Below are 16,442 nucleotides of genomic sequence, written 5' to 3'. Positions count from 1 at the left end.
GTCAGGAATGAATTCAGACCCAGATCGTTTATTTTTAAAAATTCCTCTAAAATATTAATTTTTCATTCAGTATTCTAGGTTGGCCTCTCTCTAATGAGGAGCAGGATATTTTTCTTTTTTTTTGAAAGTGGATGTTGATGTTTAACAGGTTGTATAGCTCCAGGCATTATTATTTTTCAAGCTACCAACAGCTTGAATATGCCTTCTTTGACTGTGGCATTCCAGAAAGCCCTAGATCTAATCTTATATACCAAGACAAAAAGCTCTGTGTCTTTGCATTAACTCCAAGTTACAAGTGCTGAGGACCTACAAAGTCAAGGAGTGCTAAAAATTAAGGTTACCATGTCATCTGGTCTAATTAGGCTTGTTGCCTCTTTATAATTAGGCCCCTTGCAAGACACATTTGCTTAGTTGACTTTTTTTTTCTTTTTAGTCATCCCCTCATTTATGCTACATATATCTACACATACATATATAAGGTGTGGGCTCATCCACACACATATGTAGAGGTCATATTTATATTATGAGTATTTGATACATCATAGCCAGGATCTCACTGATCCTTGGGTATTTGCCACTGAGAAGGTGGCTCCACAATGAGCACTGAGTTCTTTTAGGTAAAGCAGAAAAATGCTGGCAGAAATGACATATTATATACCTCTTCAAGCTGGAAAAGACAAATACACAACTACAGATTGAGCAAAACACAACTGAAAGCATCAGACCTCCAAGGAACAGCTGTAAAACACAAGGCTGAAGTGGGAAAACTTCTAATGCCAACAAAAAGAACAAATCTGAAAGTAACCTGATTTTAAACCCCCCTGAGCCACCTCAGAAAACTGAACAGGGTTATGTGCAAACACACAACTCCAGGCAGCATCGTCAGGACTAGAGCAGCCACCAGGATTTACCTCCCTAAACCCTGCAAGATCCATCCCACCAAAGCCCATTTAGCCAAAGCAAAACAAGCAAATTTTTAAGAGTAACGAGCACTCTTTCTACCCCCACCCGACCCTGTCCTTCAGGTTTACTGCTGCACTTCTCTCCATCACTCTTGGCGCGCCTACTGGTAGAAAACAGAGAGCGAGCAGTCAGCTAAATCAACAGCTACCTGTCGTTAGGGAGCTCAGTGACACTGCCTGTCATACAAAAGGAGGGAGAGAAGACGCATCCATGGCCACCCTTCAGCCCAGCAGATGCCAAAGGCAGCAGATGGCTGGAAGGATGGCGCCTCAGCTCGCCTTTGATCGCGGATCCGGGCTGGAAGGACGGCCGTGCCCCGGCACTCCTGCCATCAGATGTGGAGCTTTGAACACTGGGTGCTTTGACAGCACTCATCTCTCTCCCTCTCTCCCCTCCAAAGGATGTGAAAAGATGGATTAAGACAGACCCGGTGCCAAGCTTGATAATGCAATTCTAATGACATACGCTAGAAATCAATGCTTCTCCCGTGCCCTGCCATTTCCCTGGACTTGCCAGCAGAGTGGGAAGCAGATACTCAATACTTGACACAGATTATTTCTGAACGCCAAAATATATTAACAACTATATTCTGTTGGTGTAGGCTACCTACACAGTTTAAAAACACCACCACTGTGTTAGAAAGAAAGAGCAGAGAGGGAAAAAAATCCAACAAAAATAAACAAGCAGCCAGCTGAACTCCACAGCCCATTGTTAAGTTCAAGTGTTTTATCCAGAGGCCTGACACAATCATAGGTGACATCAAGGAATTTGTGGCTGGCCTGATTGAACCTGTTAGTCCCTTGATTTCAGCACATGTAATTTGTTCTTCTCCCTCTCAGTCATGCCCTTTCCTACATGGCATGCTTTGTCTCTCTTCTAAGAGCAAGGCAGAAGGGTTTTCTTTGAAAGAATGCTGCTGCCAGCCCTAAGGACAGCTCAGCTACCCTCTGGGGTCCAATACATCAGAGAGGGGATGAAAGGAATGTAAATTTTCCTTAACCTATCATCCCCTCTGATTCCACAAATCCAGAATGTGCAAACCTTTTCATTTCTCTGTTAATTTGGGGATGGAGCCACAGGAGTCCATCAGATAAAAGCAAAGGCAGTTTCTCCAAACAGGATGCCAACTCCCATTCCAGCTTGAGGGCTACATCAGGAGAACTTCTTCACACTCACTGGGTTTTGAGAGCACTACTGAGTCAAAAACACAAACAAGTGCAGCTTGCACAGGCGTGCACAATGTTACAATTCACACAGAATTGAATTAACCCATCCAAGAGGTTAACTCACAGAGAAAAAGTGGGCAAGGAGAGAAGCTGCCGGTGCTGCTGTGGGGAAAACTTTAAGTCCTCCCCCAAGACTGTTTTGTAAAGATTGGTAGCAATGGATCATGTACACCAAGAGAAAGGAGATGTGGAACATGGCAAAAAGAAAAAGATCAGCACAGGATCTAGGGAAAACCCACTGGCCAAAAGGGCAGCTTGCCTTCTGCAGCTTACCCTCTGCTTTACATAAAATTCCACCTTCAATAATAGTTAAACATTTATGATTCCACATCTATACACATACCTGGGCAGGCACAGGTAGTTTTTTCAACTATCCAATAAAATGGGGTAGGAAAAAGAAAATAAATATGCCAGGGATGGGTTGTTTTTTGTATATATATTAAATGTGCTTTTGCCAAGGATATTTATGTCTGGCAGAAGGGAGGCATTGCAGAAACTGAGAGTGACTTCACTGATAGAAGCAAAAGAAAAGTGCCTCAATATTCAGCCTCTTGTCATTACATCCCATTAAGCCAACCTAGCAAGTGGAAATGTAACAGCAAAGGTGTGGCTTGGTACATACATTGTATTTTCCTTGGTTTTATACATTCATATACAGCTAAGATTATAAAGAAGGTCTTTCTTTGGCATTTCTTAACATTTTCACTAGGAAAACAAGACTCTTTTGAAATAGTTTTAGGTGATCAGTATTAGTGGGAGAGGAAAGGAGAGGTTCTGAACAGGGCTTTGCACTTCTAGTGTTCCTTTGAAAATCTGACATCTGAAACATCAGTCATCTGATTGCCAGGAAGAAAAGGTTCTGTATGAAATGGTGCAGCTGTAGGATCACTGTGTAAAAACTCTACAGCAACCCCTTGTAAATAACAAAAAGCTAACACCACTGTGCTCCATAACTATTGACATACTCTGACTATTTTTGGAGGCATTAATCTACAGATTATGCTATCCTTTATGGAAAAGGGGGGAGTTGCAAGTCTGAAAAGGAAAGATCTTTCATTCATAACTAACTCTGCATCCCTAGAATACTTCAGCCCCACTGTGGGACACATTTCTGATGGTTTTTCCCTTCTGCTGATTCAAGTCTTTGCATCCTTGGGCCTCGTTAAGCCCATCAAACTACCAAACAGACATGGCAGGAAAGCAGGCCCAAAACGTGTTTGGGGCCTTAATGTGTAGGATTCACACAATCCAGACAACTTCAACAGGAGCTGGCCACACAGACCCTCTGGAAATGCCAGACTATGCCACCCGACCCTGATAGGGGAGAAAACAGAAGTGCTATCTAGAAATATAAGACAAGCATGAACTCTGTCTCCATATGAGGGATACTGCCATCACCTTATAATTATCTAATCTTCTTCACATCTTCTCTTATTTAAGCATTCAATTCACAAAATACCCCAGCAGGCGAAACAACAAACAATAACCATAATAATAATGATAAATACTGAGAGTAATTCCATGAAGTCTGAAACACAGTAGGCCCACCATTCACCAACTTCCAGCCCAGGGCTCAAAAGCACATTAATAATGTTTGAAGGCCATTCTCTAGACACATCTCTCATGTTAATGGCATCTGCTCCTTGATCTGAACATATACAGGTAACCCTATAGGCAAATCCCCTAGAGGAAGAAAGGAGGGGTTGACAACACCTTAAACAGCAGAACTAGAACTACAATTCCCAGTCAAACTCCCAACCAGACAAGGTGATCACTGACAATCTCAAGGTTTATACTCACTGTCACCAAATCCCAACCACACTGACACAGAGGGCTGAGGCTCCTGGCTCTAGGGGCAGTCATCCCTCTGCACCTGTGTTCTGCTTTCCTTTGTTTCCCTGCTGAGTTATCAGCTCTTTGTAAAGGCCTCTAGTCCCTTATTAATTGTTTGCCCTACATCCCATAGAACTCAACTTTATCTCCATTTAGTGACTGGAAGATATCTTTTATTCCAGTGTGTGTAGGTGTGTACTCTATGTGCATAAATCCTGCAGGCACAAGGAGTCACTTCTCCTCTCAGACCCCTTCCCTTAACCAAAATTCATCACAAAAAAGAAAGATAGAATGGTAAATACTTTTAAAATTGATCTTTAAACACTTACAAAAAATTTAACAACGATATCTTGGAATGTTAGGCTTAAACCCAGTTGCCCATGCAAGCAGACACATGCAGACCTTAGAACTTGTACCATATTCATGGCATGCAGCATAACCACCAGGGAAAGCTTTATTAGATGAAAATAAACCTGTTGTAAGAGATTTCCATGCAATTACTCTGATGCCATTGTCCTGGCCAGGCACTGATGCAGCTTTTCAAATTAATATGCTTCGTTTTCCGAGCAGGAGATCAGAATAAGGGAATTCTACGGGGAACTCAATTACCAAAGAAAATGATTGCTTGAGCATTCAAGAAATTGGAACTACATCTAATTGTGAATAGTAGATTATTATCTGGATTATGGACAGCAGTTTGAAATCAATTCAGACACAGAGCTATGTCTGCCTCAAGCATGGTACCTGCAAGATTTGCAGGAATCCTCTCCAGCTCAGAGGGGCTCTCAAACACAAAACTGAACTACCAGTGTTTGCCAGCTTCCAGGCAGGAATGCAAAAAGCCTCTATCCCTGCTGAGAAGTTAAAAAAGCAGAGAACAACAACAACAAAATCACCAAGGGAGCTTCCCTGGAATTTGCTGCTTTCCTGTTCTGTATTCCTTTGGTGTGGATGAACATCAGCATGTTCCTGCCTGGTTGGCTGCTCTGCTGCTTGAAGATTGCTGCTGCATTCAGGTGGTGGCTGCACATCAAGAGGGGAAGGTGAAGGAACCCTCCTGCCTTTGAGCTCTGCTACAGCAGAGAGATGAGCTTAACTGGTGGAACAGGAGGGCAAGAAAAACAGGGCTTAGGCCCCAGAAGTTTTGATTCTTCAGAAATCAAAACAGGACATTTTCTTGAGGGAAACACATCTGATGACTTTGCTCAAATTCTCTCTGACTATAAGCAAGCACCACAGGAGAAAAGAAGATTACAGCATTGAGGAAACATTTGAGAATTACAACAAACTTGAAAGTATATAGGATCTACAGGATGCACACTGAGTAAATATCTGACAGAAAAGATGCACAAAGTACACCTTGCAGAGTGGCATCAAAATGCTACAAAGACTACAGAAGTTGTTGGGAAAGGTGCTGGAGTTCAGCTAGAGGGAATAAGGCTGTAACAGCAGAGAGGCAGCATGGACAATTCAAGACCCACAGGTACTTATGTGCAGATTTCACACAGGAAAAATACATCTATGGCACCAAAAAAAAAGTGAAAAACAACCCAGGAAATTAGAAATTGATTGGAGGAGTAAATTTGCTGCACAAGAGAGCACAGTGAGAAAGCAAAGACAACATAGCAAGGAAGAAGTGAAGCAAAGGTTGCTTGGAGGTTTTTTGTTTGTTTTGAGGATGTTGTTCAGGGGATTTTTGGTTTTGTTCTGGTTTGGGAGTTTTGTTGTTGCTGTGGAGGTTTTTTTTGTTTTGGTTTTGTTGATGTTTTTGTGAAAATACCATGAGGTAGCTGGGCAGTTTTGCAAGCAGGGTGTCTGCAGAGGTGGAGAAAGACCTGTGTTAGTGCCCGGTGAGGGAGCCACAGCAGCTTCCTTCACACAGGTGGCTTCAAGCAGAAAGAAGCTGAGCTGCAGGTATGCAGAGTAAACACAGAGCCCATGTTCTGCAGATAGACTCAGGAACTGAACTTCTTTGGATTTAGAAAGTAAAGTTTAACAGGGCATTTCGTTGTTTCCTACATATACACTACCAAAGAGATAGAATAAATTTCCACAAAACCCCCCAAACTGAACCTGCTAAATACAATGCTGGCACCAGAGCAAGAGCAATGCAGGCACTGAGGAGACTCAGACTGGCAATGAGAGTTTAACCCAGAGCAAGAGGAAAAACAAAACTGGCAACCTAGCACTCTAGAGCAAAGCACAGTAAATTTTGTAGAAGTGATTACACAGCACAACAGTGTGCTAGAACTGAGGAGAAAACTGGACAGCCTTCTGCTCCCCATCAGGTGACAGCTCATATTTTTCCAAATATAAACACTTCTGCCACCACCATTCAAGTGTTGTTCAAAGAAAAGGCAACACTGCTTCGTAATATGGAAACCCTCAATTCCCTGCTCATGCTGATTGTCCTTAAACATGCCTTCAGGATAAGCAAGGAAGTGAAGTACCACACAGCTGCTCACTCACTCTGCCCCACAGTGGGATGGCACAGAGAACTGGGGGGAAAAGGTAAAATTCATAGGCTGAGAGAAAGACAGTTTAATAGGACACAGAAAATAATAACGATAAAATAATAATATGCAAAACAAATGTTGCACAAAGCAGTTGTCCAACACCTGCTGACCAACACGCAGGCATTGGCCATGGCCAGATTTCCTCCTGGTTTTAAACTGAGCATGGCACTACATGGTGTGGGATATCCATTGGGGCAGCCTTCCAGCTCTGTGTTCCCCCCATGCAGCTTAAAAGACCTTGATCCTTCCAGCTCTGTGTTCCCCCCATGCAGCATGAGCAGCTGAAAAGACCTTGACTTCATGTAGGAACTGCTCAGCAACAACTAAAATGTCATTTTGAGTATGAGTTACTCTCATCCTACATCCAAAACAAAGCACTATACCAGCAACTAAGATGATGAACCCCATCCCAGTTGAAACCAGGACACTCACCCTGTCACTGTGATATTTTCTGCAAAATCCCTTCACCAGGATTTCTTCTCCTGGGAAGCTGAGAAGCCTCAGAGAAAAATGTAAATAATAATTACATGATCCTCTTCTACTGTGTTTGCTGCTTTGGAATGTGGTCTGGAGGTTGTTTACCAACAGGTGCATTTTTGATTGGTTCCATGTGAATTCTTTTTACTTTATGACCGATCAAAGCCAGCTGTGAGTGACTCTCTGAGGAGTCACAGGTTTTTATTATTCATTCTTGTTAAGCCTTCTGATGTATCCTCTTTCTTTTAGTATAGCATTTCTTTTAATATAATATCATATATAATAAATCAGCCTTCTAAGAACACAGAGTCAGATTCATCTCTTCCCTCATCCTGGCACCCTCACAAACACCACACTCACCCCTTCCAGAGACACTTTCCAGACTTGTCTCAGTAGCACCAAAATGATTTGTCACTAACTCACTCTGCCAGCCTTTAAAACCCTTCAGAGGGAGCTCCATTCCTTTTACACTCCTATAAAAGGTGAGTTGTGACCAAGCACACTTTGTATGCTCTCTGACTCCAGGTGCTTTGGCCAAACCATTTCAGCTCTAAGGCTTCCTGACACAGAACTGGTGTTACTCACATGTTCTGAAGGTTACTGCATTGCCTGCCATTTCTCACTGCAGAGAAAAATTACTCGAGCCTTGAGACTTCAAACTGAGTGCCTTTTCTCCAGAAGGAGAGAAAAACCTGTCCATGAAGTTATTCCATAGCAAATGTGTAGTTCGAGGTTGGTTTCATTCTCTGGGGTTTGTTTTCTATTTAATTGCTATTTAATTGAAATTTAATTGAAAAGATAGAGAGCAAAGCTAGAGACTAGAAAAGGATTCCTCAAGTTCTGCTTTTATTCCTACTACTGCCACAGTTTCATCAGCCACAAAAGGAGAAAGAAAGGTTTTCACTGGATGCATAACCAGCTGAGTGACTCTGGAGCAATCCCACCAGAGCACCTCACATCTCAAACCCAACATGGCTCTTTCTACTCCACATTTAATTTTTAAAAAGTTATAAATGTGCCGTTGTCTGGCTGGAGCTTAAGGGGAACACAAAGGAACTCGCTGGCAATAAAGTGCCAGCTGCTTCCCTGTGGCTAAGTTTATCACAGTTTAGCAACAAACACTTTTTATATAATTTATGGCTTCTGTATGTTAATTCTCTTCAGGTAGATACCTCCTGAAGCAGACATTTCTAGTCCTTGTGCACAGAAACATAAGGAGTAAATGCTGTTTACCAAAAAGCAACAACATATATGTATTTATACATGTATGTTTATGTAGATTAACATGTGCAAATCAATACCTGTATGCATAAATATACATATCTACATATACAACACGAATATATGATCAATATAAACAATAATCTATAACAAATATATCACTAATAAAATTAACAAATAATTTTTTTTTTGTAAAACACATGAATTTAAATTTTCACAGGTGGCAGCCAAAAACAAGTTGGTGGCCAAAAGTCTTTCATGCAGTGAGGGCTCCTCACTGGTACCACTAAAACCCAAGACTAAGGAAAACCTTTTTCTCAGGTGGTCACAGCTTCTTTGAGCTGAGAGAAAAGGCAGACAGACATCACAACAGCTGACCATGGAAGAGAAACTTGTGGATCAAAAAAGAGTGGCCCTTGAATCCGGGACTCAGCTGAGCACATGGTTCAGCAAGAGTTAATTCCCACAGGGCTCAGCTGGATTTGAAAACACTCTCAGAGCTGAGCAGCAGCCCAAGTACATTCCTGAGTGAGAAAGGCAGAAGATCCATTATGGGAAGGTTAATAAGAGGTTTGAGGCAGATATAAATACGGGATGCCACAGTCAGACATCCCTTAGGCTTCAGCATCCATTGTCACTGTCTTTGCCAGCCATGTTACAAGGGTTTGTGCAGCAGCTTACACTGAGCTCCCCTGACAGTTACAATTGCTCAGGAATTACAGAATTAGAAGCTGGAGTTAAGGCCTGTTACACGGTGATCATCTCATGACCAGAGAAAAACTACAGCTGTCACAGGTGCTAGCCTGCACAAGTTGCTCATTTTTAATTTCCATCCTGTTATACCATTACTAAACACTGCAGAACTCCACATGCCACATGCAAAATTTCCATTTGGCTCCACCCCGGGTTGGCTTTTCAGCCTCTCCTATTGAGTTATGTTGGGGCTGTAAATTGGTAAATTGAATTTCAGTTTTGACTTAGACCCAGAAGCACAACACTCAGGGACAAGCACAGATTCTCCAGGGGAGAGGAAGAATGAGGGATGCCACCAACTGAGGCTGCTACCTCCCCAAGAGAGGTCCTCAAACCACAGCAGGTGGAAGCTTACACTCTACTTTCAAGTCATTTAAGCTTTTGCCTCTCTTTTGCCTCCTAGCAAGTTGTCTTCACAACTTCAAAACTGGTTTACCCTCCAAAATGACTTGATCCTGGCTCTTACTCTTCTTGTACTCATAGACATTGATCAGGGACAGGAGGTTTGCAGTGAGGGCTCCACAAACACAGAAAATACCACCCCACAGTGCTCTGTGACCCTTCTAAATTTCTTTGGTGACTGCAGTGGGTCAGCAGTGCTTACAGTGGGCAAAATGTATACAGGCTGTTATGAAGAAAATATAAAAAAAGGACTAAAAGGAGTCAACATAATTTTTATGGCACTTATAGGTAATAGAAGGAGCTGCACTGTCCAGAAACAAATTAAGTAGCATCTGTTGAAGGTAGTGTAATTTTTTCCCAGAGTTTAGCAATCCTGAACAGGCTATACTCAGTTTTTCTGGTGTTTCACAGAGCAGCACCACAGTAGAAGTGAAGGAGCTCTGCCTCGTCTCACTGCAGCTGACAGAGCAGGGGAATTAATGCACTGAAGGAACTGCAATCTCCATGATGCCATGGAACTTCTGCTTTCCAGCCTATAAACACTGTAAGCCCTCAGAGTGTCCCTGAGATAGAACAAGACCCAGGATTTGGTTCCAAAATCACGGTTAATGACAGCACGTCTCGGGAGGATATTAAACTGTAAACCTTGCTGGGAAAGGCAGTCTCTCACTATTAGAGCTCAGGGTGAAGCCTGTGGCCATATTATCTTTTACGTCAGCTTCACAGGTTTAACACTTTCCTCCAAGCCTCCTGGTATTCTGTCTCTGAGAGATACAGGGGATTTAACAGACTTAAATGCGATACAGGCTGGCAAAAACCATATAATCATTTTTTTTTTAATAAAAGGAAAATATCTAATAAATAACAGAACCTCGGCATGAATCTTTGAGGAAGACACTAACAATGCCAGGTTATTTCCACAGAAATGGACTTCACAAACTCATGGAGATCCACAGAACAGCACACATCTATATATAATAGTTATTTCCTTACCTTACTAAATATATCCTTCTAAAAAGATTCCAAACCCAAGCTTACAACTCCTCTCCATTAAAATATTAACTGACTTCAAAATTTTTATTTAACTAGCAGATGATTCGGGAGGCTCATCAGAGCACGTGGAGTGGAACAGGAACCACGTGGCTTCCAACAAGATGAAAGAAAACCAACAGAAACAACTGACTCTTACTAATGTTCCTGCTTGAAAAATGGTATGGACCATGGCTCATGCAAGAAGGGCTGGCTTTTCAGCTGGCTGCTTGTTCACCCCCATTTTTCAGTCCTCCCACTCCGACTAATTTAACTAGCAACTTTTATAAATTGGCCAATAAATTATTGCAAAAAGAGAATATATTTCCTGTCTCAATAAATGATAGTTGAAAATTTCCTAATGGGCCTTGTACGTGGGAAGAGGCTAACTTTGTACAACGTGCTGCATGGTTTGTTATCTACAGCTTCTGCATCTCAGGAAGAGCCCAATGGGCAAATATAGCCCAAAAAATAATGGGAATGTACATGGTTGCTTTATCTCCCCCAATACTCCTGGGAGTAAGTGAAAATTAATCTTGCAAATGCATTCACACAAGTTACCCTGTGTGTGAAAGCACACAAGTTCCTGAAAGGAATACATTAGCCAAGCTGAGAAAAGTCTTTCATAAGTAAGACTAAGAAAACAAAAGCGCTGGCAATTAGCTGCCTTTATTTTATCAGCAGACCAGATACTACCCCAATTCCACTTCATATGACTTAGCAGCAGCACAGCCCCTTGCAAAGCCCTGCCTTTTCCCACATCATTAATATCACCCGCGTCATGTGCCAACGCACGGCGGCCATCGCAAGATAAACAACATTAATGCAACGCAGCAGCTACACTTAAAATACACATTTATTGTCAGATCAGCCCCACTCCCTGCCTGAGTCACACACAATCTAATCTGCCAGAGCAGCTGCAGACAGTGCAAATGCCACAGGAGCCAAAGCGGAGCATGTCACAGGGCACTGACTTTTAGACTCACAACAGGCACGGACATTGAAAAGTTTGCTTGAAAGTGGTCAGAGACATTTGTGTGACTGCTGCAAGACACAGCTCCTCTGATTACATCACCAATCCGACACTCACTGAATTAAAACCTCCCATTTTCAACAAGGCAAGCAAGATTCAGCAGAATCCACAGAGTGCACAGGGGCAGTAAAGAAAACCTTCGGTTTTAGAGCCTCCTACCAGGACCAGATGCCACCCTCGAGAGATTTGCAAAAAGCATCTGCAATTAAGAGAAGGGATGAAAATAATTACTACACCCCTCCTATTGGTGTCAACTGGAGCCAGCTTAAACCTCTGTGCACTGTCTGCAAGAACTACTCCCACAATTCTTTCTGAGCTTGTATTTTTCTGTTGCCTGTAGTAAGGGTATTTGTTTGAAAGTGATAGCAACTCTGGGTTTGTACATGTGCTGAGGCTCCAAAACACGGGAGGGATGTACTCACCCAGGCAGGGATGGTGTTGCATCACCTTGTCTCACTTCCAAGTGGCCTCACCCATGACCACAGATCTCCAAACCGAAACAATCACGTTCCAGTGCCAAGCACTCTCAGCACTTCATTCCTGCTCTGGGTCAGCTTTGAAAGCAGCATGTCCCTCTCCCCTGAGCTCCTTTATTGTTCAGTGTATCGCTCTCCCTGAACAGCCTCTCCTCTCAACCTTGTTCTCAGGCCTTCACAGCTGCTTCATTAGCTTTTCTAAGATAGGAATGGTTGCAGTCATACAGCTGTTCACCCAGTCATCAAGCTGTGTCGACCTCCCAAGGCACGCAGCCGGTGCTGGCCAACAGATCACACAACACACAACGTGACCTAAGCCAGGCGCTGAGTTTTACCTTAGAGAAAAAAAAAAACCAATCTGTGGCTCAGGCAATTCCACTTCTCCACATCGTTGAACCCGTTCTCCACTTTCTCCCCCAATAAAATCTACTTTATTTCTGAGATGCCTCTTCTTTTGTTACTGAGATGCCTCTTCTCTGACTGTCTTACTCCTTTCAGTCCTTACCTAACCCTTGGCACGTTCCTGAAATAATCACTCTCTTTTGAGGTGTGCTGCTAGAAAAAGATTAGAAAATAGGTTTGGAAGGAAGAAATCCCTACATACAACTGTATCATCACATAGCAAAGTGCAGCAACAACTATGAATGACTGGGGAAGGAGAATGCACTCCTGCCAAATTCCCTAATACAATAAGAAAACGGTCTTTTCCTAGGTGTAAAGACAAACGACTTGTCAAAAACTGGAATTTCTTCCTAAAATCCTATTTTGGAACTTAATGAACTAGAAATGCCAATGTTCCCTGGAAAGAAAAGAAATGAGCCCCATCCTGAAACAGCATCAGCATCTTCGCTTTGCTGCGCTAATCAGAACCACCCAGGCTCCATCTCCTCTTCAGCCCTCCCTCCACTGCTCTGAAACACAAAGATACAGGACACTCAAATTTCACGTTCTTTCATTAGCAGCCAGGAACTGACAACAATTAAAATTACTGTGCCATGAGTGATACTTAAACGGTCTAAAAAGTTATTTCATTCTCTTCTGAAAGCAATGGGTGAATTTCAAATTGAGTGAAAAGAATATTACAATGCCCACAGCCACTTCACAAAATGATGGCTGCCTCCAAACCTCTTACCAAAACTCACCATGTAATCTGTTAATGGATGTGTGTGTCAAAAGGAAACTGAACAACTGGCTCAGTAGCATTTGGGTAAGAAAACAACCTTTTTTCAGACTGTGCCCAACCCTGCAATCCACTTTCTGTCATTAGAAAGTATTTCTCCTGGGCTCTGCTTGGAGGATAGCACAACTAGGAGAGGAAGTGACCTGCATTAGAACAACAAACACACCTGGTGTGAAAGCAGTAACTTTAAAAGCCTCTCAGAAATGCAGAGCATTATTTAGTCAATCATACACCACAAAGCTGCCCCCCAGAGCTGCATGTCATTTTGATAAATTAACTGGGAAAACTCAAAGCATAATAAAGTCAAAGGCAGACTCCAGACTACAGCAATCATGCTTGAATGCCACATAAAATACTTCCCACAATAAAAGTGGTGCTTGCTACTGATTAACGTTTAAGATAATTTTGAACCTGATCAAGGTCAGCAGTTGCATAATGTGTTCAGGATTCTCTGCATTTGGGTGCTCAGAACAGGAGTGATACTGGAAGTGTAAATCCCTGGGGAATACCTGCCTCACACTGCTTGGGATTCAGCATCTCTGCAAGCTGGCTTGCCAAAGAATTAGGGATAACTGTCTCAGAGAGAATCCAGGCAAAACACAGCATTTTGTTCCTGTGAATTTCTCCACAGACTAAATTAACACTGCACAACATGTGAGAGGCCAAGATGTGCTGCAGACAGCTTGGCACCAATTTAACCTGGGGGCAGAGGAAGATTCCTGCAAGGAGAGCACACGGCTGACCTACAAGTGCCCATGGTGGTCAGAAGCCCTCCAGGCACAGCACCCTGGTTCTCTCTAGGGGCTAGGGAGCCCAGAACTTTTCAGGAGTCAGATTCACAAATCATCCAGTCCTTGCCAGGGCACCTTGCCCTGTGCTCTGACTTCATTTACTTTGCAATTGCACCACTTCTCTGACAAAGAAATCCTTCCAAAAAGCCCAGTTCTGATGCCACCTCTTAATCATGAATTTAACACAACTCCCCGGGTGTTGCTGGTGCTTGTCAACTACCAAAACAAATTTTTCATGTGTGAGCAAGGTTTTAGACCTCAGTGCAGCACTGCCTCATGAACAGGGATGTGCTGCCATTCTCCAGAACACCACAGGGTGGGTGGGTGGGTGAATGGCCACTCCTGCTGGAAGCCTCTCCAAGAGCACAGCTGGTTTCCAGTGACACATACAGCCATCTCTAACCTTCTGGAAGATGGTATTTCTTTGCCTCCTTTTTCTGACTGTATCCTCAGCAAAACCAATAAATAAAGCATGTTACTCTGAGTCTAACAGGAGCTGCCACAGCCAGCAGTTTCTCTTCCCATCCTTCTTTCCCCACTTGGATGCCAAGGGTGCAGCACAATGGGAGGCCATCAGAGGGGAGAGCAGCCCCCACCTCCTCTAGCCCATTCCTGCTGGCACATTCCCACGCCCCGGGAGCAGGAGGTGCCAAAGGAGCCAGCAGTGCTCACGCACTGCCCTTTGTAAAAGCATCACCTCAGGGAGGGGAAGAGAGAGCATTACTTTTCACTGAGAGTAAACACCGTGACTCAGTTTTATTTCCCAGGCATTCTGACTAATTCAGTCCTGGAGGAAGGGAAAAAAACGCAGTTTGTTTTGGGGTTTTTTACCAACCTTTCTAAAAAGAATCCAGTATTCCATCTGCCAATTTTTCTTTGCCTGGGTGATACCTCTGACAGCAGCACCATTAATCTTATATGAACCCCAGCAGTTCTTGTAAGGCCGGGCTGTAGGACTCTGCCCATCACAAGCAGCTGAACTTCAGACACGTAAGGTACATTCAAAACAGCACAGCCACTCTAAAGTCTACAAAAAGTTCACTTTTCCTGATCAGCACTCCTTGTTGGAGGCTGCTGAGCAACCTCACTCAGCTCCCCTCCTGAAGGCAGCCCCAATGGCTCCACCACACAACCTGGAGCCAGGCTCCTCTTGGGTTTGGCTCAGATGGGCCTTAAACTGGAGTCCCAGTTATCTCATTTTTCCACTTGACTATGCAGCGCAATCAAGAACTGCTCTGTTTTATTTTGCATTAGACTTTGGGCATTGCCTTCCCGCTTCTGGTACAATAAATTAAAAAACAGACGGGGAAAATAACCATCACAGCTCTCTGCAGAGCACTTGTGGCAGGCAGCTCATAGTAGGCATTGAGTTTTATAGTCCTAATGTTCACTTCCCTCTTCCCCAAACCCTCAAATACTGCACATTGCTCTGCTTTCCTGAAACTCCTCTCAAGAGTGCTGCTTCTCTCCCCCTCTTGGTCTTTCCTCCCTCACCACGCCTGCCCAGCAGACCCCACAGGTTCTCCAGGCAGCCCTAAAAGGAAAGGATCCTTCCCAGCCTCCAAATTTTTATTGTTTTTTGCTTCAAGGGTCCACACCGTGCTGTTTGCTTCATTTAAGCCAGTGCTTAATCTCCTGTTCTCCTGAATGTTGTGGACAGTGAGCAATGCAAATCCTACCTTCTCCAGCTGGTCCTGGGCATCCTTTCATCTGGAGGCACCATCAGCATTTTCCTAAGGCAGAAACTTCTTTCCATTCCCCATCACCCTCAGGCACTTGCAGATATCGTAGAAGCAGGCGATCCCCCAGCCAGGGGGGATCTGACTCCATGATTCAGAATGCTGAACAATTGCTTTGTTAAAACTATACTACATTACACTAATACTATATTAAAACTACACCAAAGAGATACTATACTGTAGAGAAACCCTTGACTTTCCCCAGACAGTCAGACACAGCTTTGAGGGATTGGCTAATCACTCAAAACAACTTTCACCTGTGTCCAATTAAAAAATCCCTTCAGGTAAACAATCTCCATAACACATTCCACATGTGCAAAACCAGGAGCAGTGAACAGAGATAAGAATTGTTCTCTCTTCTTCTCTGAGGTTTCTCACTGCCTTTCCCAGGAAAAATCCTGGGAGAGAGAATTGTCTCTCTCTGTTCAGAGAATGTGAATGCCATATACAGAAGCCATCCCCAGCCTCTAATTTACCTCTGCTTACCCCAAAATTAATACATGAGCATTGTGGCTTTTGGTGACCCACAAGTATAAGCAAACCAGCTCAAATATCCTTATAGCACCTTCCAGTACCTACAGGCCACTACCATAAAGCCAAGGGGAGACTTTTTCAAGACCATGGAGTGACAGGACAGAGGGGCATGGCTTCAAAATGACAAAGGTCAGGTTTAGAGTAGCTATAGGAAAGAAATCCTTCCTGTGAGAGTGCTGGCACAGGGTGCCCAGAGAAGCTGGGACTGTCCCATCCCTGGAAGTGTCCAAGGCCAGGCTGGACAGGGCTTGGAGCAGCCTGGGATGGTG

The 16,442-nt window shown here is 43.4% G+C and overlaps 1 protein-coding gene across 2 annotated transcripts in view; it reads right to left on the bottom strand.

Moving 5' to 3' along the window:
- The window catches only part of ERBB4 (erb-b2 receptor tyrosine kinase 4), a 483,644-nt gene extending 468,019 nt beyond the window's left edge, over window positions 1-15,625 (bottom strand). For both annotated transcript variants that reach the window (XM_039728642.1, XM_039728643.1), the window contains exon 1: window positions 15,580-15,625. In XM_039728642.1, the coding sequence (XP_039584576.1) occupies window positions 15,580-15,610 (31 nt within the window). In that variant the 5' untranslated portion in view covers window positions 15,611-15,625. The remainder of the gene's footprint in view (window positions 1-15,579) is intronic.
- Between the last annotated feature and the right edge of the window lie 817 nt (window positions 15,626-16,442).

Source organism: Passer montanus, unplaced genomic scaffold (genome assembly GCF_014805655.1).
Source record: "Passer montanus isolate IOZ18808 unplaced genomic scaffold, ASM1480565v1 scaffold66, whole genome shotgun sequence".
NCBI lineage: Eukaryota > Metazoa > Chordata > Aves > Passeriformes > Passeridae > Passer > Passer montanus.
Note: the sequence above shows the minus strand (reverse complement) of the source record. Positions and strands in the feature narration are given on the sequence as shown.